The 24,979-nt window shown below is 37.3% G+C and overlaps 1 protein-coding gene across 2 annotated transcripts in view; it reads right to left on the bottom strand.

Moving 5' to 3' along the window:
• Gatb (glutamyl-tRNA amidotransferase subunit B) overlaps positions 1-4,548 on the bottom strand; it is a 78,423-nt gene extending 73,875 nt beyond the window's left edge. The window contains exons 1-2 of one of the 2 annotated variants that reach the window (XM_046459226.2): positions 4,335-4,548; positions 2,234-2,384 (exon numbers count right to left, since the gene is read on the bottom strand). In XM_046459226.2, coding sequence (XP_046315182.1) covers positions 2,234-2,384; positions 4,335-4,510 — 327 coding nt within the window. In that variant the 5' untranslated portion in view covers positions 4,511-4,548. Of the gene's footprint in view, positions 1-2,233; positions 2,385-2,504; positions 2,714-4,334 lie in introns of those variants that run through there. The other variant, XM_058583917.1, reaches the window with a different exon arrangement.
• Positions 4,549-24,979: the final 20,431 nt, after the last annotated feature.

Below are 24,979 nucleotides of genomic sequence, written 5' to 3'. Positions count from 1 at the left end.
TGAGTTTGTTAAAAGCAGTTACCAGATATAGAGTCAGGATATCAGCACATCGTTATATCATAGGGTTTAGAGAAGGACACCTGTCTAAATGTTCTAGCACATTTTAAATCTATTTATAGGCAAATCTTGGGGTTTTGAAATGTTTTCAGTGACAATGTCTTATTCTAGGAGTTTTGATATAATTTTACTCATGTACTAAAATAGGTATTTTAAAGACAGAAACATTCTTGAAAAAGAGGCAGATCAGCTCTGTTAAGAGAATCATCACTTTGGGCCACTCAAATGAATGCTGTTGGCTCTGAAGAAGAACAAATCCTAGCTCTTGCAAAACTGTAGCTTCTGCCTACAATTTAATTAATGTAAACCTAATTCTCAATGGTCAATGTCCCCAACACCTTCGCTGTTTAACTAATCACTGGTCAAGCCCCTTCTTTTTTAGAGCATGACAAGATATATTTCAACACATATTGGCCTGATGTAAATTTCTAACTGTCCTTAATTAAACTTCACTACATTTAGGCACAACAGAAGCTTAAACATTTTAGGTTGTTGTCTGTTTACACAAAATGTGCCTATCTGCAAATGGATCTATTTCTAAATGTGAACTGTAAGAAGTACCCTGCTGCATATCATACTCCCAGCTGGAAAAATCTAGAAGGAACTCAGAGCTTGTGTCTCATCTTGCTTTTTTCTGCTGGGGGTGGGGGGTTACTGGGGATTTCATCCAGGGGTGCTTTATCACTGAGCCACATCTCCATCTTTATTTTGAGACAGGATATCAATAATCTGCTTAGGGCCTTGCTAAGTTTCTGAGCCTGGCCTTGAACTTGCAATCCCCTGTCTCAGCCTCCAAGTCACTGAGATTACAGGTGTGTACCACCGAGCCTGGCTCGGTGTTATATAAACTGCCTTCCATTTAACTTGTCTAAATAGATATTTACCTATTTAGATTTCTTTAATCTAGATTTGTTTTATTTTTCCGCCCTACCCCCCAAACACACACACACAAAATGCTCGTATTACTGAAAAACTGTCTTTTCTCAAACAAACCAAGATCTCTGTACATAGCTGGACACTTTAAGCCAGAGAGAGACAGAAAGACAAAAAAGAGAGAGCACCACATCTATTTTCCTCTAAGGAAACCCAACAGCAAGTCAAAGCTAGCCCTGGATAAGGCTGCAGGAATGAAAGTCCTCCATGACAAAAAACCCAAGTATGACAAAAGTCTGAGATGGAGATGCTGTCCTAAGACAATGAAAGCCCTTGGTAAAGCAGGCACATGGGAGGCACTGCCAAGAACTTTCCAGTCTGGGCAGTGACTTCAAGAAAAACAGACTTTTACCCCTGCAAGCCTGCCAATGCAGTTCAGCCAGCATTCCCTTGTATTTAAATGTTTCAGAGTATGAAATTCACTCATGATGACCCTTGCTGGCCCCATCTCCATCAGTCCTGGCCAGAATATAAGCTCAGACGTTTACACTGTTCCTTCTATCCTTTTCTTCATAATTCAGCCAATTATATGAAAACATATGCTAAAAACCTTGCTGATAGTATGCTAGGCTTAGTCATTCCTTGGGTTAAGGTAAAAACGAGTAGCAAAATCAGTAATTAACCCACTGCATATTGTGGTTGATTCTTTTCTCCATTATTGATCTCTTCTTAATTTTCAATAACCACAATCATTATTGATCTTACACAGTGATATCATATGATATATGTGCTTCCTTTGACTAGGTTCCTCCCCTCCTCCATTTAACTGCCTAACTGCTATTTGGCTTTTCAAAGAGCTAAGACACCGCCTCTTCCAGGAACCCCTCCTTAACAAATATACCCCTACAATTTCTAACTGTAGTTTTTCCTGGATTCCAAAACTATCCTCTATATGTTACCTTCACAAGAGTACTCTATTTGTTTCTAAGACATGTCACCCCCACTAGTCTTTGGGTTTCTCAAAGGCAGAGAGCTTTGCTCATCTTTTTGAGCCAGCTCAATGTCTGGTATTTAGTAGGCATTCTAAAATGTTTGTGAAACAAGTGAATTTGAATATGAAAGTTCACTTAGAAACAGAATTATAGACATGGGTCTTTAGAAAACATTTAGCCCATTTCCCTTTATCCATAATCCCCTAAACAACTATTTCCTGAGTTGTATCAATATATTAAAACAAAGAAATCTTTATCTATGTTCAGTTTAAACACTTTCTAATGAAAATAGAATTACATAAAAACCTTACCGGCAAAGTTCCAGGCAGAGATGCATCAAAAAAAGAAACCAAAGAATTTGGAGGTGCTGCAAAACACACTTGAGATCCAGAGAAGAGCTTAGAGTTGGAGGAAATCTGGGCATGAATTTCCAATCCTACAACAGCTGCCCATTTGTGTTCACTGATAAGAAAGAGATCATGGTTAAGAAGTAGTTACATCTGTCAGCACGAATACATTTCTATAAGCCTAAAACCCAAATGTGAATTTCCTTTTTAACTTATTAAAATTTTATATCCTTACATTTTAAAATGTATAAATTTCATTGGTGACTAAATCAAAAGCAATTCATATTGAACACCTCAAATGAGATGGGCAAAATAAATTTGTTTGCAATGTGGAATTAGGAGATTCATTGCATAAACGGGAAGGCTACAAAGAACAAAATAATCTGGGATCTTAATATAATTTAGAAATGGTATCAGGTGACAACTGCCGGGCAGCAATGTCTAAATTAACGGTGCCTATCAGTGAACCACTGAGTAAATGGAAGAAAGCTGGTCTTTCAAATATTATCTAGAATTAACACAAATGGAAGGATTTGACTACAAAAAAAAAAAAAAAAAAAAATAGGTTAAAAAAGGAAATTCTCAGTCATATTTTAAATTGATTTTATCACAATGGCTTACAGGTACAACAACCAGTGTCACAGATATAACAGATCACCACTAAATGATACTCCTGAAAAATTTCACAAAGGAAAACTAACCATCAGATGTGGCACTTTGGGAAGAGAGTGTACTGGGGATTAAAGCCAGGGGACACTTCACCCTTGAGCTACATCCCCAGCCCTTTTTATTTTGAGACAGGGTCTTGCTAAATTGCTGAGGCTGACCTTGAACTTGTGCAATCCTCCTGTCTCAGTTTCCCAAGTCAATGGGATTACAGGCAAGGGCCACAATGGCTCCCAAATCACTCCAAATTTCTGAGATTTAATCTCAGGTTGCTTTGTTTGTTTATGCTTGACTGCTATCAAATTTAAGAAGCGAAGTGCTAAAATAATCTCTCTTATCTAGCCATCCCTATTCTGTTGGGTTGGTACACAGCTCCCTCCCGATAATTATAAGTGTGCTTATCCATATCAAATTTATGTACGTGCCTATCCTGCTCTTTTCCCCAAGACATCTTCTATATTATTTTGATTTTTGTTCACATGTATTGGGTTTTGTTTCAATCATTTCAATACAAGAAGTTCCTTCTTTTTAAAGTTTGGAAACATCTTGTGAAAGGAATACTAAGAATTCATCAGGAACTCTTAAATTCTCTTAGGCATCATTCAAAGCATTTTTGTAATTTCATTATGCGAGACAAAAATATACTTTCCATTTACAGGGAGTCAATCTAATTTACGAAAAGAATAGAAATCAAATGCTTTTGGACATTTTCCCTCTGTTTCTCTGACTCAAAAACAAAAATAATGCTAATGTCAAAGAAAAAACCCAAAATATTAGAAACGTACCTTATGTTTCTGTATTTAAAAAGAAACTATTTAAATCTTATGCGGCAAAGCTTAAACAGCTGCTCAGGAAATATCTACCAAAATAAGCAAAATTCTTACATAACAAAAAGGGAACGCTCTTAGTTGGCTACGTTCTCTTAAGTCTAGACACACGTGTTTAACATAAAACACCTCCACATATCGCTGATGTTTTCTGATTACGTATTTTTGATTAATGACATTAAGCCACCAATACCCCAGATAGCTTGTAAGATAAAAACTCTCTTTCCACATTCAGAACATTGTTAGCCCATAGTAGCGCTAAAGATATGTCAGCTAAATGATTCCCGTTCTAGTGTGGCCAACCTCACAGCTATCGAATTTGCTCTTCTGTCTGTGCAACCTTCGGCTCAAAACACTTGCTACATCACACCAAGTTTCCCAAATAACGCCTACATTAAGACAGTATATGAGGGCGAGACTCACAGAGGGCTCATTTTGTGTTCTCAGGCCCTAGGGCTCCACCCTCCAGCCCCTCGAAACCTCTAAAACTGGGCTGTAGTGGCCATCATCTCCCTGGCGCCTCAGTTCCACTTCACACTTAGGCGGGCAGTAACAGTATGAAAATGGTATACCCTTTCCTCGGATTCTGGGCCGTGTGGAGGGGCTTCTGAGCCACTGTACTCTGTTCCCTTGTCGGATTGGGCGTGGACCCAATCGAAGCCCCTCTTCGGTGGCGAACACCGCCGCCAACCCCCGCTAAAACCCAACGTGTGCCAGGACAGCCCCAGCGCAGCACGGGCGCCGCCATGGCACCTCCAGAGTCCGGGTCAGGTGACTCAGCGTCCTCTGCCGCAGGGCTCCTTGGGAAGCGTAGTTCTGAAAAATACTGAGACTCTATAGGCTTGGACCGGAAGACTACTATTCCCGGCGATCATTGCGACTCGAAGCTGCCGGAACTCTGGCGGGGAGGGGAAGGAAAGAGAAATAGAGGAGAGGCTGAGAGGGTGTCAGGGTCGGGAGGTGTGACTCCTCCTAGCGGGGAATTGAAGAGGTTTGCGCTGTGCGCTCGTGTGTGAGTGTGAGCGTGAGAGCTTGGTGCCAGAGAGCCAAAGCTGGGAAACCTGGCCTTGGTTTCATAGCCAGTTAACCTTGTGAGCCCAGCCAATGACCTTGACATCAGGGAAACTTCCTGAACTCCAGACCCACTTATCTGCCTTATCTGTCGGCTCTCCCACTTCGCATACAGATTTGTGCATTAAAAGAACTTGCATGCACAGTTATTAAACATAATGGTATAGCAAAGAGCAAGACAAGTTTGGGCTCTTAATGGTGTTTACATTCTAGGGATGGGAACATACAAAAAAGAAGGTGCTGTATTTAAGCAGAAGGTGGTTGGAGACAGATTGAACCTTAATGTGCATTTTAACTTTTTCTCATTTTTTTGTTCTAGGCCAGCATCTGAAACAATCTCTTTATATTCTCGGAAGGCTGGATAGCAGATACCATCATCCCGGCCGAATTCTTTCACTTTTCTGCTTTAATCCCTTGTATTTGAACACAGTATCCATTCTCTTAGTTTATCATCCAATTTTAATTGTTCACATAGAGTTTATAATTATTTGATGTTTATCTTGTTTCCCACAAATCCTTTTATTCACCATGGTGCTTCCAGAGTCCAAAGTAGGCCTCTCAAAAGTATTTGTTGAATGAAGTAGTGTGGAAAATGCTTTTGACAAAGGACAGAGTGGATGCTGTTTGGAGGAGTAGTTTAGGAGAGAAGATAAATTAAGGTGGTGATGAAAGCAAAGACCAATTGATCTATTTGAAATAGAAGGTAACATTAAGGGAGGGTTTAGATATGACAGTGGAAAACTAGCCTGGTTAGAGTAACCCCTGCATTTCTAGCTTGCATAACTGGATGGCTAATGTAGTTAACAGCTGAGATAAGGAAGCTAGAAAAGGAACAGGTTTGCAGTGAAAACATAGGAGTTTGGTTGCCTTGGAGACATCCAAGAGAAGTTAAGTAGGCATCATTGATGCCTAGCTGTGAGTATAGAGCATAAGAAAAAGCTGCATGTTGTGCATACTTCAAAGTGGTAAGTTTTCCATTATTAATCAACAACCTGTTGATTAGACAACTGCAGTTTATGATCTGTTTCCATTAATACTTTTGTACAATTATGGCATTATGGTATGTGGAAGTAGGAAATTTTAATTACTCTCTTTAAAATGGTCATAATTTACTTTTTCTGTTTTTTATACTTTTTCATTCACTATTAGCTGATCTAAATTGCTACACCAGAAGTATTTTCAAATGACTAAACTACTTCTAGTTATTGCCCTTTATATCAGGTTCAGATCTATACTTTAGATGCTTTTTATTGGTGTCTCTCCCTCTCCTCTGAGTTTCCATATTTTCCACCTTTACTGTGGATGAGTTTGCTTTCTCTTTTGTCTTAACTCCTCAGGTTTTTCTGGCCCAGAAAAATTAGGGATCAGGAGTACAGCATGAAAGGGAGGAGAAAGGGATCCTGCACCTCTAGTCAAAGAAAGTATGAGGTTTTTGCCTTCTTACCACTACCTTTACCACTAATCAGCATACTTAGAAGATAGTTTACTCCTTTACATGGAGTAGTGTTGGGGGTGTTTCGAAAACTACCATAAAGGATAGAGCACACCTAAAGACAGTCCTAGCTTTTATGGGAAGAAGGCAGTGTAATGGAAATTCATCTCATGAAGCAGTATTGCAGTAGTGACAGGCTGTCCCTTCAAAGGCCCCCCACCCCACCACTAGAGGGAGAGAAAATCCTATGCATGTAAACATAGTCAGTTCCTTTCACAAATGGAACCTTCCAGTCTGGTGCATGTTTTATCCAACCATGGCCCTTTCAAAGTCCTACAAGAGCTAATGGTGGAAATAGGAACTTGTCACCCATCTTTCTGACTCTCTGTTCTCCCAAGATTTTGTGTTACTTCCAAAAATGCCTGATGGTTTCTCTGTGCTTGATGTGGTATCTAGGAGGTGACTGTTTTTCAAATGCCTTGCCCCTCAGCTAGTCAGGTTCTCCCCTCAAATCTCCTTCCATGGGGCCGTTCTTGCCCTTCTCCTGCATGCCAAATCTGATATCTGTCAGAACTCTTACTGACAGACAGCTCTCTAGCTGAGAGAGCTATTTTGGTTCTACCGACAAGGTGGCTGTCATCTGGAAGACAGAGATTTTCATTTTCAAGGAGCTCAGGAGGTAGCAGGACAGAATTTCTAGAAGAAAAAAAAATGTTTTCCAGGAAGGGTTTCTCTGCTCTTATTTTATCCACATAATTGAAATAGCACAAATAGATTTAGAACAAATTTTTTTAAAGATGTAGCCACAGCATAATTTTGAGTTGTTATTTATAAATGGCAATAGTTTGGAAGCATGTATAAAATAACATCCTTGATTTTGTTTAATATTCTTCAGAGAGTCTTTGAATGTCAGAGTTGGAATGGACTGGCCCACCTCTCTATTTGACTCATAATCTCCAGCTATCTATATCTTAGATTCTTCAAATCTAAGTTGTGTTTAATTGTAATCATCCCTTTCTCATCCTTTCTCTACTTCTCAATGGGGTAAATAATATGAAGATATCATTGCATTCCAGGATTTTTAAGTTCTTCATTAGTGTGCACACAATGTAAAGGAAATACACATATTAGTGGTTCTAAGTTTATACTTTTTAAAATAAAGCAAACAATTTTCATGGGAAAATTACAATTTCAGATGAAATTAAGAAAATAGTTCCCACTGTCATGGCAATGTATCTCAAAATATATTTGTATGTATTTTTAAGAGTCTTAAAATTGTGTGAATTAATCTATTCTTCAATTAACTACCTGTGTCCTGTGGAACTGAAGGCAACAATTTAAAAACTTTTAGCAGAAGAATGAATAAAGGCTCTTGGCGATCTAACAGAGCTGAGTGTGGATGGTTATCTTCGTATTTCTCAATTCAATGGTGAATTTGATTTCTCTGTTATTTGTTAGTTTCTATCTGTTCCTTGGCTATACAAAGCAGCCTACTGTTGAAATTCCATGCCATGTGGTAGGAAGGGATGATAGTTAGGCCAGTATAAATTCTCTCTAAAAATAAAACAACAATTCACTTAAAATGATGGACATATGACAAAAATTGACAGGATCATTTTCATGTAGGAAGAAACTAAAGTAGGTCCTGTATTTGAAAAAGCATTCTGAAAACACCAAGTTACTTCTTAGAATTACCCACATTTTAAGTTCCAGTTAAGTATCATTGGGGAGAAAAGAAAGACTGGGAATACATGCCTGCCGAGCAATTGGGAGAACACGATTCATTTCCTTTTATTTTTCCATTAAAGTCTTGATTCTGATAAAATACGGATGTGGAGGGAACAATTGCTTTCTCTAGAAGATTGCTTGGAGGCAAAGAAATCTATAACTCTTTCTTCCTTTCCAATGCAAGGAAATAGAACACCCTGTCCAATGCTTTGGTAGAGATGAAGTGCCATCCGGGAAAGATGATTCCAGTACATTGCTGCTCTCAGGCCTGTCTGGTGAACTATAATCTCTCTCTGGTCTTCCTTCTTCTAACTGCTCTCAGGGGGTGGTTTGCTGTTTTCCCGGCAGTTGTCTGTTCTAACAATCTGACTCATCCCTGGGAGCAAACAGGAGTTATGTGTAAGAAAAAGCTCCACCTGCACACATCCCCTTGACTCACCGTTTCCTTGCAGGAAGATACTTTTGAGTTGCAAGTAATGGGTGGTAGAACACATGACACTGTTTTTAGAGGCTGCATGTGATCAAATCCCTGCTGTGTTAAGATGCTCTCCCTTTTGTGTTTTTTGAATCAAGTATTTGGCTTTCAAAGTTTGAGAGTTTTTGAGCGCATGTACACACACACACACACACACACACACACACACACACACACTCCTGCGTGCTTTTAAGCATTATTTAAACTCAGGACCATGCATAAATACTACTCAGGAGTTTTTAGATTTAAAAGCAGATGAAGTTTTTGTATATCAGACAGTTCTCCTGATTTTAAGTGTAAAGAGTTGAGTAACAGTATGACTTTAAAGAACTATCCCACTAGGTCACATGGACTTTGATGAGACCTTTCTCCCTATGCATGAACTCCTACTTGATAACAGAGGGGACTATACCAGAGTTCATCAGGATGGTACAAAAGAGAGCAGAAAACCTTATCTTACAACCCTGCCAGGTAATCAGTGTCTGTCGGTGTCTGTCTAGGCTGCCCTTGAACCAAGAATAAATGAACTGCACAAAGCAAGAAAGGCTGAAATCTTGTCAGTGGTGGAGCCTTTGGGGTCACCACAGTTTAATGTATAACTATCGAGAGGAAATGTAGTGCTCCATGAAGAGGCGCCAGATTGAATTACAATCAAGCAGCAATCAAATGATACAACTACTGAGATAAATGCAAAGACAGAGAGAGGGGAAGGGAGAAAAATTCCAGCAGTTCATGAATACTAATTAGGAAAGGAAAGACCAGCACAGACATTATTCATGTCTCTTTGGAATCTGACTATATTCTAATTCAAAAGTAAGATTGGATGATGGCCCAACAGTGATTTCAAGTTGGTGTTGATGGCATACTTTGATCAGCTTTGCTCTAAGAAAGGTAGTTTTAACTCCTCTCACATATCATAAAAATGAAAAAGAAATAGTATTAAGAATGGGATTGGATACTGTGTTTTTCAAAAGGCAAAAGAAAGTAAGCCTATATAAAAGACTTCCAGTAAACAAGGGCCCACCTAGTCTAATATTCTATTTGTGTTCATTCTCTAAAGCCGTTGTCTTTATTATGTACTGCTGTAGTATGTTGGTATGGCATCTTTGGGAAACATTTTTCAGTGATTCAGAGGCTTTGAGTTTGAAAAATTTACATAACTTTTAAATAAATTCATTGTATTCTACTTACCAATGGAACTCACACGATCTCAAGAAATGTCTCACAATTTATGAGAGTCGCTTTCACATCTTACAGTCTTTCAGATTAAAATCCTTAGCAGATGTCAAAATGAAGAATATTGAATTTAGGAAGAAAATATTTATCTTGCTTAGTTCTATAGGCTGACTACCATTTTAGGAGTTGAAGGTCCTTGGGAACCACAAGAGGATCTGATTGCTTAGAACAACCACCAGTATAGCAATCGTGGTTACTCAATAGTACTTCACTTCCTCAAGGAAGACCATGGATATTTTGCTTTTGGTCTATATTCCTTTTAAATTCTTTCTAGAAACTTCTGCTAGGCTTAGCCTTTTGCTCTTGTGTTCTCTTTATCCAACAGAGATATAAGATGTCACTTGCTTCAAAGTGATAATATCCCTTCGCATTGTGTCTGTTGTGCAGTAGATCAAATGAACGGTGTCTCTGACTGTGTAAGTTAATAGATGTTGTCCACAGAATTGAAAAATAAAATGGAGTGTATGTTTTTGTTGGATTTCTATGGCATCATTGAATCAAATGTTTTGTTTACTCTTTCTTCTTTCAAAAATATTGTGATTTATTTCCAATTGTCAAAAACCAGCAGGCTTAGAAGTTGTAATTTTCACTCTGTCTGAAATATAATGTGGCAAGACAGGCCAAATTACAGAAAATCAATTAGTTTTTGTTACAAGAGTCATGTATCTGAGGTCTTGTTCTGTCTCTGATTACTATAGCTTATGTCTGCTCTACTCCAAAGGAATTCCTAGGAGAAAACCACCTGGAGATATTTTTTCTAGAGAAAAAACCTGAGTGGGCCTCTACACTTAATCCTTGTCAATTATGATAGAGGCAGAAATAGATTTCTTCCTTGAGTAATTTGCTTTCTTCCTGTAGTTTCAAACCACATACTCTTGAAAGGGCAGTTAACAGTTACTTGCAGAGGCCTAAAATTCCCAAATACTACAATTTCTAAATCATATTATCTGTGTCTTTTTATGTAAGATAAAGACCATAATTCTTGCCAAGTATATGGTCGCATGTAAGTCTGATCTACATCTAGGGATAATTCTCCTGTTATCCTTTGATTTAAAAATCAACTAATAAGGGGCTGGGGTTGTAGCTTAGTGGTAGAGCACTTGCCCGGCATGTGTGAGGCACTGGGTTTGATTCTCAGCACCACATATAAAATAAATAAATAAACAAACAAATAAATAAATAAAGGTTTATCAACAACTTAAAAATATATATACATATATAATTAAATATATATATCAACTAATAAGTCCAGTAGGACAAATGTATTTAGGTCCAGTTTTCTTTTTTTTTTTTAATTTTTTTTATTGGTTGTTCAAAACATTATAAAGCTCTTGACATATCATATTTCATACATTAGATTCAAGTTGGTTATGAACTCCCAATTTTACCCCAAATACAGATTGCAGAATCACATCGGTTACACATCCACATTTTTACATAATGCCCTATTAGTAACTGTTGTATTCTGCTACCTTTCCTATCCTCTACCATCCCCCCTCCCTCCCCTCCCATCTTCTCTCTCTACCCCATCCACTGTAATTCATATCTCTCCTTGTTTATTTTCCCATTCCCCTCACAACCTCTTATATGTAATTTTGTATAACAATGAGGGTCTCCCTCCATTACCATGCAATTTCCCTTTTCTCTCCCTTTCCATCCCACCTCATGTATCTGTTTAATGTTAATCTTTTCTTCCTGCTCTTCCTCCCTGCTCTGTTCTTAGTTGCTCTCATTATATCAAAGAAGACATTTGGTATTTGTTTTTTAGGGATTGGCTAGCTTCACTAAGCATAATCTGCTCTAGTGCCATCCATTTCCCTGCAAATTCTATGATTTTGTCATTTTTTAGTGCTGCGTAATACTCCATGGTGTATAAATGCCACATTTTTTTTATCCATTCATCTATTGAAGGGCATCTGGGTTGGTTCCACAGTCTAGCAATTGTGAATTGTGCTGCTATGAACATCGATGTAGCAGTATCCCTGTAGTACGCTCTTTTAAGGTCCAGTTTTCATTAATCATAATGTTACTGTTTCATAGATCTGCATTGGAATGTGCCTTTCTGGTAAAGTAAACATTGCCACAAATTTCCTTGCTTTTCTCTTCTTGAGCTTTTAAAAGAAAGACTTTATTATCAATATTTCATCTTATTAAGTAATTTCTTATACCTTGGGAGACCCAAGGGATCTAAAAACAGCAACAACAACAATATATATAGATGTAAGTATTACATTGATTTCAGAATATTACTGATTCCATTTCCCCGATAATCCAGAAAATCTTAAATTAACATTAACTCAAACTTAAAACATGGATGTAGCAGAATTGTTTTAAAGAGTTGTTAAGCAACACAAAACTTATAGTCAGCCAAGTTATAACTCCTATGTTATTTAGGGCCTATAATTAATTTTTTAAAAATCAAAACACTTTTAAAAATAGTCTCATGTGTTGAATTCCAGCATGGTGCTGCTTTTTGTAGAGGAATTTCTGTAAAATGCAAGTTTATTTATAGATTGCAAGTGACTCAAAGATGTTACAATATAAAAGAAAATGACACTCTAGAGTCTTTGTTGGGGCTGTTTAGGGCTGTCTTGGAATGTTCAGTTCACTCCAAGGGATTGCTTTTAATCTTCTGAAGCAAAAGGAATTTCATAAATTGGAATTGTTGGCCAGATGGAATTTCCTGATTAATTTTTTAGTGTTTGGTATTAAACATAATAATGAAAAGGGGAGTTCTGAGAGTAAATCCAATTAACATTTCATAAAATTTATTGCTCTAAATATGGCTTACCCTTTATTTTACAATTTCCATTCACTGCCTTCCTGGACAAATGATTGTACCTTGAGAAACTGAACACAGTCAGCTTGTCTCTCTCCTCCCTCCCATTCCTTCCTTTTCTTTTTTTGCTCAACTTCTTTCTATTTATACTCTGTTTGGGTTTTCATGAGGCTACAGTACCACTCTGGGGCTCACCTTTTGTGTTCTATTCTTTATGGGTCTTGGTAGAAAGAATTTTTTTTACCAGTTTGTAGTAGTAAGTCCTGGTGCTAGAATGGTGTCACTTGTGTTGGACACGAGATTCCTAATTCCATGTGTAATCATAGACTAGAGTATGGTTTACAAAGCTAGTCTTTGTGATATTGCAAATACAGATAAACATTCTTCCTGTATTTCTTGTAATAGTTATACCCCTTTCCTTTGGCAGTTGGAAGTTCCTATTCAATCTTTTTTGTGTGTGTGTGTTTCTATTTAAAATTTATTTATTTTTATTGGTTGTTCAAAACATTACAAAGTTCTTGACATATTATATTTCATACATTAGATTCAAGTGGGTTATGAACTCCCATTTTTACCCCAAATACAGATTGCAGAATCAATCCACATTTTTACATAATGCCCTATTAGTAACTGTTGTATTCTGCTACCTTTCCTATCCTCTACTATCCCCCCTCCCCTCCCCTCCCATCTTCTCTCTCTACCCCATCTACTGTAATTCATTTCTCTCCTTGTTTTTTTCCCCATTCCCCTCACAACCTCTTATATGTAATTTTGTATAACAATGAGGGTCTCCTTCCATTTCCATGCAATTTCCCTTTTCTCTCCCTTTCCCTCCCACCTCATGTCTCTGTTTAATGTTAATCTTTTCCTCCTGCTCTTCCTCCCTGCTCTGTTCTTAGTTGCTCTCATTATATCAAAGAAGACATTTGGCATTTGTTTTTTAGGGATTGGCTAGCTTCACTTAGCATAATCTGCTCTAGTGCCATCCGTTTCCCTGCAAATTCCATGATTTTGTCATTTTTTAGTGCTGCGTAATACTCAATTGTGTATAAATGCCACATTTTTTTTATCCATTCATCTATTGAAGGGCATCTGGGTTGGGTCCACAGTCTAGCTATTGTGAATTGTGCTGCTATGAACATCGATGTGGCAGTATCCCTGTAGTACACTCTTTTAAGGTCTTCAGGGAATAGTCCAAGAAGGGCAGTAGCTGGGTCAAATGGTGGTTCCATTCCCAGCTTTCCCAGGAATCTCCATACTGCTTTCCAAATTGGCTGCACCAATTTGCAGTCCCACCAGCAATGTACAAGAGTACCCTTTTCCCCACATCCTCGCCAGCACTTGTTGTTGTTTGACTTTATAATGGCTGCCAATCTTACTGGAGTGAGATGGTATCTTAGGGTGGTTTTGATTTGCATTTCTCTGACTGCTAGAGATGGTGAGCATTTTTTCATGTACTTGTTGATTGATTGTATGTCCTCCTCTGAGAAGTGTCTGTTCAGGTCCTTGGCCCATTTGTTGATTGGGTTATTTGTTATCTTATTGTTTAATTTTTTGAGTTCTTTGTATACTCTGGATATTAGGGCTCTATCTGAAGTGTCCTATTCAATCTTGAGATGAATATACTCATTTGGATTTGTTGGGATTGAAGAATCAAACCTTTAAAAAGAAAATCTGTCATACTAGATTGAGATTGTTTGAAGACAAGAGCCACGTCTTTCTTGTTTTGGTGCCCTTCCAGTTCTCAGAAATATGATAACTGTACTGGCCACTATTTACTCATTGCTCCTGGGGATGATTTCCTTGTCCTTACTCATGCAATCCACATAGCTAGGTTAGGGGCTGCAGAACTACTACTCTATGCCAGGACTGGCTGGCTACATAATTTGTGGGGTCCACTGCAAAATTAAAATACAGGGCCCTCTATTAAAAATAATTATTTAGAACTTATAAATGGCAACATCAGAGCATTAAGCCAAACATAGAATTCTTCTAAACATACGTGTCCCTTCCTGTGCAGATGCAATGGTTGTAAGCTTGACTTTGCTTCTGCCTCCTCCTCGTCCGTGGTTTATTGGGTTCTGAAGGAAGGAACTATCAAATCCAGGTAGTACAAATCAGAGCCCTTTCCTGGTTTATTTGTTTGTACGAGAATTAAGAAAACGTTTATCCCATTTGGGTAAAACTGGGAACCATCAGCAAGCAATCTTGTTTCCAGATGTGAAAAAAGCCATCAATGCACATTCTTCCATTCTATCTCAGACTTGTACATGGGTGTTTGGCATATGCCCCAAATATCATCTATGGTCTTTATAGCCTGCTAGTCTTGCTGCTGACCTATACCTTACTGTCCACAACCTTTGAGGCTCTGGATGCTGGAAGAGATGACCCCTTGAATATTTTCTAGTTCTGTAATTCTCTGAATCTGTAACCAGATTCCTAAGATTGACTTCATCTGTGTGTGGTTATACATGTGTAGGAATGCAGAATAGTGCTTGATTACTCATTTTTCTCAAACTTCATAGAAAAGCTATTTTTTTAGACCTTGATAGTGTAATGACCACTGAGATAACAAAGAAACCTTATCCCATTAAGACTGACCATCAACTAGGCAATTTTTAAAGCATTCCAACTATAGGTGATTTTGAGTGCTTCCTTAGGGGAAAAATACTTGAGGTCTAAGCCACGAATGCCTCATACCCTGGGGAATTTCTGGATCCACATTTTCAGTCTCTTTCTTCTTTTCCCAATAGTACAACTCCTAAGAATTTTCTCAGAGGATTCACAAAACACTGATAAATGAATAAAAATTGGCTCCTGACAGACCTCTTGACTGGCATTCTTCTGGGAGCTCATTTTAGAAGGCAACTTTAGGGCAGAGCACAGTCAATTTTCACAGAGTAGGATCTGGGCTTTGGTGTTTTCTGAGTTTTTGTTCCCTCTGACCATATTATACTTTTCAAGGGGGAAAATGATCAAGATAAAATGAAGGCCTTAGATGAAGTTTAAATTTAACATGTGATGACTTCCCAACTCCTGCCCAGAAACTTATCGGAGACTTAACTGGATTGATCATGTTATCTCAATTATATCACTGTTACTATTCTTCCTATTATTTTGAAACAACATCTTGCTATCTTTCTGTGTTTCCCAGGTTGAGCTTAAATTTATGAACTCAAATTTCTAGCCTCTGGTCCATGGTAAAGCCTCAATCAGTGGTTGTCAACCAAACCAAAAAAAAGAGATCTTCCCACTTTGATTATTTTAAAATAAAAATGTGTTTATGTCAAAATCTGTTTCAATGAGAAATGAATAATTCCTCAAATATATCTGAAGTTTAAGGTCATAGATATAGAGGAGCTTGTTCCTAGAATCCTATTAAGCAGTTATCATTCCTAGGAGGGAGTTTTTTTTTTTTTTAATGTCACCTCTCTGTGAATTTATAGATGAGGATGCTGAACCACTGCATGGTGACAACTCATATTTTTCACTGTGTGTATCCAGAATCTCCCAGACTTTTTTCCCCTCTAATCCTGGCTGGGTTAATACCCAGAGCCCTGTGTCTGTGCACTGCCTCAGAGTTGAGAAATTGATATGTGTCATAATGATGACTTGCTCTTACATTAATACATCTTTTATCTCCTAAGTAAAAACAGGAAAAAGCAAAGGTAAGAGCCATAGGACTAGAGGTAAAAGCAAACCTACAAAGACAGACACTGAAGGAGGGCTCGTCTGCAAATGTCCAGAAGCTTCTGTCCATATGTCTTTCTGAAACCTTTGCCAAGATAGTCAGAAGTTCAAAATTATTTCTTCATGGCCATTATGCAGTGTCACATCTTACAGAGCCAAAGGAATAAATTCCAGACATGCAGAACACACATCCCTTCAGCCTCTCTCAGGCAGGCTGTCAACTCTGCTACATTGATGCACAAATAAAAAAGGACAGACAGAGCCTTAAAACTTTTTCTGCTAGTCTGTTCCTTACTGTCCGCCTTCCTAAAGCAATGGAGTGAAAAACCTACACCCAGGCCCTTGTCCTCCACATTGCCTTCCCCATACAGGTACTTCCAGGCTAGGGAGAAACACACACACACACACACACACACACACACACACACACACACGCAGGAAATAGAAGAAAGAGATTTCATTAAGTAAAGGAGAAAGAAGTTACATATTGAAGAACCATCAGGTCAAGGACCTACCACAAAAATTTGACTTCTACTACCTGTCCCTTAAGTGGTCAAAAAATCATGCTCCAGTGCTACTCCTTCTCCTCAACATTACTCTTTCTCTTCCTCCCTGATGGTTTGTCCTCCACAGTTGAATGCTTCTGAGTGTTTTCCCTCTTAGAAACAGTATGATTTCTGTCAAACCACAGTTTAAACTTTTCAGAAAAGCTCTCAAGCTTTCATTTCTGTAACCAAGATCAACAATCTGTCATGTACAGTGGCATTTTCAACTGACTGCTAGAAATCTCCACCTGAATGCCCTACTAGCACCTTGAAATTAAAATGTCCACAATCTCAGCATCTTCCCTCCTGAACATAATATTCCTTCTATGGACTTCTTTTTCTGTTGATGATAAACCACTCTCAGTCATTCCAGTTACAAATATTGAAATTGTGTCTGATTCTTGCCTCTCCTGTACTGTCACATGGTTTAAGTGATCACCCAGTTTCTAGCAGAGATGACTAAGTAGAGGTGATACCTCCAAAGATACATATGCAGTTGTGTAGGAGAGGCTACTAAGTGCAGTTTTGGACACATTGGATTTGAGATATCAGTGAGGCATCTTTTTGGATAAGATTCAGAGATAGTGAAAAATACCACTCTAAAAACTGTTAATATAAATTCGGGAGCCATCAGAAGATAAGTGTCAGTTAATACCATTAGAGTGATGGTGTAGGATGGGACAAGGTATAAATGATTATATTTAATTTTTTAAAAAATTTTAGTTGTAGATGGACACCATATTTTAATTTTTATTTATTAATTTTTATGTGATGCTGAGGATTGAACCCAGTGCCTCATGTGTGTGAGTCAAGCACTCTACCACTGAACTACAACCCCAGCCCAAATGATTACATTTTTAAGCATATATATTTATTTTTTCCTAAGACAAGACACAAGGTTTCTGGTCAAAGGCATAGTTATTATAATGAAGTAGGTTCCCCATGTTCCATTTCCTGTTTCAGGGTGATGTGTGAAAGCTAGCTGTCACCCTAAATGTATAAGTGATTCTTGAATTGTGAATGGGAACTCCAAAATTAGGGATCTGGATTCTAGTCACAAAGATTTGCTCATGTTTTCTTCTAGACATTCTCTAGTTTTGGGTTTTCAAGTTTGGTCTATGATACATATTGAGTTACTTTTTGTATATGTGTGAGAAATGGATCAAAGTTCTTAAAAAATAGCTGATATTCAATTGTTCTAGCATCATATGAAGAAAAGAGTATCAGTTGGATTTCTAAGCACTGGGGACATGTGCACATTTTCTACTTATGTGCCTTTGCCCCACTGTAAAAAACTGGTTGCTCATGTGTATGTGGATCTATTACTGAACTGTGCTTTGTTCCACTGATTTCTATGTCTGCCTTTATGCCAATATAATGCTATATTAATTATTATAGCTTTATAATAAACCTTGACATTGGCTAGCGTTAGTTCTCTAAATTGTTATTCTTTTTGAAAGTTGTTTTAGCTATTCTAAGTCCTTTGCATTTCCATATAAATTTTAGAAACAATTTGTCAATTTCTAAAATAAAAATAAGTTGCTAGGATTTTTATTGAGTTTGCATTGAATCTGTAATTCATGGAGAAGAGTCATCTTAACAATATTAAGTCTTATTTAATAATTTATAAGTTCTTTTTAGTCATTTAATTTCTCTCAGCAAGGTTTTATAGTTTTTAGTGTATGTGTCTTGCACAATTTTGTCAGATTTAATTCTCAGCATGTTATTTTTGGTGCCATTATAAATGGCATTGTTTTTAATTTATAACTGTACCCAGTATTTAGAAATACAATTGATTTTTTGCATATTGAATTGCATTCTGTAGCCTTGCTAAATTAACTTAATAGTTCTATTAGTTTTTTTGGTAGGTTACATCAGATTTTCTACATGGACAATCACAGTGTCTGGAAGTAAAATGAGTTTTACTTATTCCTTTTAAATCCAGATGCATTTTTCTTGGCTTTTTGTGCTGAGTAGAACCTCTAGGAAAGGTGAATAGAAGAGGTGATAATGCACATTCTTGCTTTGTTCTTAATCTTAAGGGGAGAGTACGTTTTTGTGTATTTACTCATGTAGTTCCAGTTCTAGCACTCCTTGTTCCTTTGTATGGATAAATGTTTCCATCTGTTATCATTTTCTTTCTGCCTAAAGACTCCCTTTAATGTTTCTTATAGAAATTATCTGTTGCTGCTGAATTACTGCAGCATCTCTATGTTGAAATAGTCTGTTTTACCTTCATTATTAGGTGATTTTCTTTCTTTCTTTTTTCTTTTTTTTTGGACTGGGTGTAGAATTCCAGGTTAACAATTTCCTTCCCTGCACACTCTCATACTTGATATTTATATTCTTTTGACCATGTTAATACTATTCAAAGCTGAACCATGTAGCATATTGTAATTTTATACCCTTTAAAATTTTTACATTTTCACTGAATTATTTTTTAATTTGTTTGGCTCTATATGTCTCTAATTTATTCCTAAGGTTTTAAGTGTTAATTACCTCTCAGTATAGTCGAACTATCTTTATCAATTTCATTTTTGTTTTAGAGATATGCTCTAGAACCTTGTGTTTCCTATTGTTCTGAGCTGGAATGGTTGCTCCCTGGTCCTGATGCACAACTGTCCCCCTGAGCAATCCTATCATCATCATCATCATCATCATCATCATCACTGCCTCCACTATCATTATCATCCTGGGTATTCCCTTCTTTCCTCACATATACTGGATCCCTGTTTTCTTGTTCCTATTCCATATCTTCTTTCTTGGTTTATTCTGTTATTATGGTAAAGCACGTTCATTCTCTAGTATCTTCTTAAGAAAGGACAGGCAGTATATATTTTATTTATTAAAACATTTATATAGGTATTTATATCTGATAATGTTTTAATTCTAACCTCATTCTCTGTGTGCAGGGCAGGCAGAATACCTAGGGGCACTCTACCACTGAGCTACATCCCCAGCCCTTTTTATGTTTTATTTTGAGACAGAGTCTTGCCAAGTTACTGAGAAGGCCTCAAACTTGTGACCCTCCTGTGTTACGGTTTAGCTAGGAGGTGTCCCCCAAAGCTCCTGTGTTGATGCAGGAATGTTCAGAGGTAAAATGATTGGATTTGAGGGTTGTAGCCTAATCAGTGCATCCTAGTTTGAATGGATTAACCAAGTGGGCAGGTAGAGTGTGGCTGGAGGACATGGGTCACTGGAATGTGCACTGGAGACTGCATCTTCCCTGTGGCCCTTTCCCCTTTCTGCCTCCTGGCTGCCATGAATGGAGCTGTCCGTGTTCCTCCATCACACCCTTCCAGCATGAAATTCTGCCCTCCCTTGGGCCCAGCACAATGGAATTGGCCCACCATGGGTGGTGAGGCAAAATAAACTTGTGCTCCTCTCAGTTGTTCTGGTCAGATATTTTGGTCACAGTGACAATAAGCTATCTAAAACATCCTGTCTCAGCCTCCCTAGTGGCTGGGGTTACAGACACACACTACTGTGCCCAGCTCTAACCTCATACTTGATTGATGGTGTAGATGGGTTTAGAATTCTAGGTTGGAAATAATTTCTCCCAGACTTTTTCTTTTTCTCCTACACTGTTTAAACCATTATTCCATTCTAACTTTTAGTGCTATGAGAAATGCTATGCCACTCTGTTTCCTAGACCTTTTATGTCACTTATTATTTTTTAAATGCCTTTAGGATCTTCTTTCTTCCTAGTGTTTTGGAGTTTCATAACAATAGGAATAGTGAATGTGGATCTTTTTTCATATATTGCGATGGTTATTCTACTGATGAGTCAATCTGAAACTTTGAGTTTTGGGGAAAAATATAATTATTTTTCTGGTAATTCCTTCCTGCCTGTTCTTTTTGTGGAGTTTTTCGTACTCAGATGTTCAGCCTCCCAGTCTTGAACTTCTCTCTCAATGTCTTTTTTATTTTAGGTTTATGCTCTGTTTTATGCATTTTCTGTTATTTTTGCATAGTTTTAAGAAGCAGTAATGGTAAATATATGTGTCTAGTTCTTTGTATTTAACTGGAATCCTCTGATCTCTTTTCAGATATCTTTACTGCAGGTAAGGAGCTATTGTACAAATACATATGGTCTCTGAGATGAGCAGCACATTTTTTTTTTGGTCTGATTTTCCCAGCCTTCTAACTTTTCTTTAGGATGTTTATACAAAAAAAGAGACAAAGTAAGTGAAAGTAGAGCCAGTCCAAGTCCAAGTTCCTTGGGTACATTATTCACCCTCCTTTATGAGATTTACTCATTTCAGGAATGAGGGACAATAATACCCATATTTTATAGTTCACAATTGTTATGAGGAACAAATGAAAATATATAAATGAACATTACTGGAAAGATATGCAGTGGCATATGAATGTGGAAGATTGATTCTCAGAAAGGAACATAGACACCTCCTAATGAATGCTCAAATAGAACATCTTGTTGCTTTTTTTGACCAAGGAAAACAAAATGAAGCAAGAATCAGGTAAGATAATAGCAAGATCAGTGAGTAGGAGGGTCACAGAGGAAGCAGATAGTCTGTAGGATTTAAACCCTGATTTCAGGACTTATGGCAATCTATGAATGTCCTTGTCTGTGAAATGAGGAAAATAATATCTATCTTGCAGTGTTGCTATAAGAAATTGACTTACAGAGATAAAAATAAATTTAAGTCCCTGGAATATAGCTAGCATTCAATAAATGGTAGCAATGATCAGTGGTGAGGTTTTTAGGCTCTAGAGCCCAGCTGTCTAGGTTGTCTCAACCTACCATTTATAAGTCATGTGATATGAGGACAGAGTATTTTAATTAAGTATGTTAATCAATGGGAAATTTCTAGGATGGAGCCCTGGTACAAAATCAATACTAAACATATATTAGCTTTATTATTATTATTAGCTACTAAACGAGACAAATGTTTTGACCATACATTGGGTCATCATTTGGAGTGCAAATAAAGTTGCAATTTTATTTTTGTGATGTCTTAGTCTGTTTGGGCTGCTATAACATAATATCCTAGACTTTAAATTTAGATTCTCCCCCCATGCTAAAACTAAATATTCAAGGACATGAATTTAATGGGCTACTGGATACAGGTGCAGACCTTAGCATCATCTCTCGTCAAGAATGGCCAAAACATTGGCCATTACAACAAGCCACTCAAACGCTTCGAGGCCTAGGAGTGGCAACTAATCCCCATAGAAGTGCAATGGTATTAGATTGGAAGGATCCTGAAGGATGTGAAGGAACTATACAGCCATATGTATTGGATCATCTTCCTATAAATTTATGGGGACGAGATGTCCTAGATCAATTAGGTTTGACATTAACAAATAACATCAATCAAAATGCACCCACTATTATGACTAGACAAGGTTTTAGGAAAGGAAAAAGATTAGAAAAACAAGAACAAGGTATAGCAGCACCAATACAAATAGATCAAGGAACAGACAGACATGGGTTGGATTTTCAGAAAGGGCCACTGAGACAATAAAAATTACTTGGAAATCAGAAAGACCAGTATGGGTTCCTCAGTGGCCCCTGACTAAAGAAAAGATACAAGCAGCCCATGACCTGGTCAAACAACAATTAGCAGAAGGACATATACAACCTTCTGTATCTCCCCATAATACTCCCATTTTTGTCATCAAAAAGAAATCTGGTAAATGGAGATTATTGCAAGATTTAAGAGCCATTAATAATGAGATGGTTATTATGGGACCTGCTCAATCAGGGATTCCTCAGTTGTCTGCTTTGCCAAAAACCTGGTATGTTTTAGTTATAGATATTAAAGATTGTTTTTTTTCAATTCCAATTCATCCTGAGGATAGTCCACGTTTTGCATTTACTATCCCTGTACTGAATCATGAAGGTCCTGATCAGAGATATGAATGGAAAGTACTCCCTCAGGGGATGGCTAACAGCCCAACTATGTGTCAAATTTATGTTAACAAAGTAATCCAGCCACTTAGAAATCAAAATCCTGAACTACAAATATTTCACTATATGGATGATGTATTATTAGCACACAAAGATAAAAACACATTGCTAGAATGTTATGCCACACTTACAAACTTATTAAAAAATTATAATCTAGAGATAGCAATAGATAAAGTACAATTAAATTTCCCAATTAATTATTTAGGAGTTCTATTATCCTCAACCATGGTCCGTCCACCAAAAATTCAAATACGAGTAGATCAACTCAAATCACTTAATGACTTTCAAAAGTTATTAGGAGACATAAATTGGATAAGGCCTTATTTAGGTATACCAACAGGAGAGTTGGGACCTTTATTTGATATCCTAAAAGGTCCATCAGATCCAAATTCACCCCGAATGTTAACGCCTGAAGCAAGAAAGGCATTAAAAATCATTGAAACATATATGGAAAATATGCATTTGGATAGAATTGATATAAGTTTGCCTTTATTATTTATTGTACTACCAACAAAAAATATTCCTACAGGAGTATTTTGGCAAGAAGGTCCATTATTATGGATACATTTATCTTATTCTCCTAACACTATTCTTACTAGGTATCCTGAGGCTGTAGGACAATTAATACTCAAAGGAATAAAAGCAGCCAAGGGAGTGTTTGGAATTTCTCCCAATAAAATTATTACTCCATATACTATGAATCAAATTGATGAGTTAGCTAATGAGTTAAATACTTGGGCAATAATCATGTGCAAATCTAATGTTTCATTTGATAACCACTTACCATCTAATCCTTTATTGTCTTTTTGGTCATTGCATCCTGTAATTTTTCCAAAAATGACAAGAAAAACACCTATCATGAATGCTCCAAATATATTCACTGATGGGTCAAATAATGGTACAGCAGCAGTAGTTACCCCTGATCAAACTTTTACATTTTTAGTACCCAAACAATCAGCTCAAAAGGTAGAGCTTAATGCAGTTTTACAAGCTTTTGTGATGTTTAAAGATTCTGTATTTAATTTATTTTCTGATAGTCAGTATGTAGTTAATGCTATAGTATCTCTTGAAGATGCTGGTAGGATTTCCCCTTCTTCTACTGTTTTCTCTTTGCTTTCCACTCTACAAAGTCTAATCTGGGACAGAAAAGATCCATTCTTTATAGGACATATCAGGGCACATACAGGATTGCCTGGAGCCCTTAGTTTGGGCAATAATTTAGCAGATAAAACTACACATGACATACGTATTTTCTCTACACTAGAAGAAGCTATAAATTTTCATAAAAAGTTCCATGTCAATGCTAATACTTTACAAAAGCATTTTAAAATAACTAAGGAACAAGCTAGACAAATAATAAAACAATGTCAAAATTGTGTGACCTTTTTACCACAAGTTAATCTTGGAGTCAATCCTAGAGGATTGATACCTAACCATATTTGGCAGATGGACGTCACACACTTGCCAGAATTTGGAAAATTAAAATATTTGCATATTACAGTTGATACTTCTTCTGGATTTTTGATGGGCTCCCTTCATGCCGGAGAAAAAACTAAAGATGTTATAGCTCATTGCTTACAAAATTTTGCCACTGTGGGTGTTCCAAAACAGTTAAAAACAGATAATGCCCCTGGTTATACTTCTACCTCTTTTAAACAATTTTGCTCAACATTTGGCATTACTCATATAACAGGAATCCCATACAATCCACAGGGACAAGGCATAGTTGAAAGAGCTCATCAAACTATTAAAATGTACTTATTAAAGCAAAAAGAAGGAATTGGGAAGGGGTATATATTCCCCAAAGATAAACTTAAAATAACCCTTTTTACCCTAAACTTTTAAAATTTGGATTCATCAGGACTTAGTGCTGTGGAAAGGCATATGTGTCCAAAAAATGTACATAAGCCCAAGGTACTTTGGAAGGATATTCTAACAGGACAATGGAAAGGTCCTGACCCAGTAATTGTCTGGAGTCGGGGGTCTGTTTGTGTGTTTCCACAGGGAGAACAGCAGCCGATTTGGATTCCAGAGAGATTAACCAAGGTCCTGACCCAGTGATTGTGTGGAGTCGGGGGTCTGTTTATGTGTTTCCACAGGGAGAACAGCAGCCGATTTGGATTCCAGAAAGATTAACTAAAGCGATTTCTACAGACCAAAAAGAAGATGATTTGGCTCAAATCCATAACAACTGATATCCAAAACTCCAGTTTGGCTATTCTTACATCTGCAACAGAACCAGGATGCTTTTTTCAATATCTATTTTATTATTGCCCTTTGCCATATCATGAAGTTCTATTTTGTTTTTTGAGCTCATACAGACCTA

Source organism: Marmota monax, unplaced genomic scaffold, assembly GCF_021218885.2.
Source record: "Marmota monax isolate L192 unplaced genomic scaffold, Marmota_monax_Labrador192_F-V1.1 WCK01_AAM20220418_F8-fsc00002, whole genome shotgun sequence".
NCBI classification, from domain to species: domain Eukaryota; kingdom Metazoa; phylum Chordata; class Mammalia; order Rodentia; family Sciuridae; genus Marmota; species Marmota monax.
The sequence above is the reverse complement of the archived record's forward strand: the minus strand, read 5'-3'. Positions and strand labels throughout refer to the sequence as shown.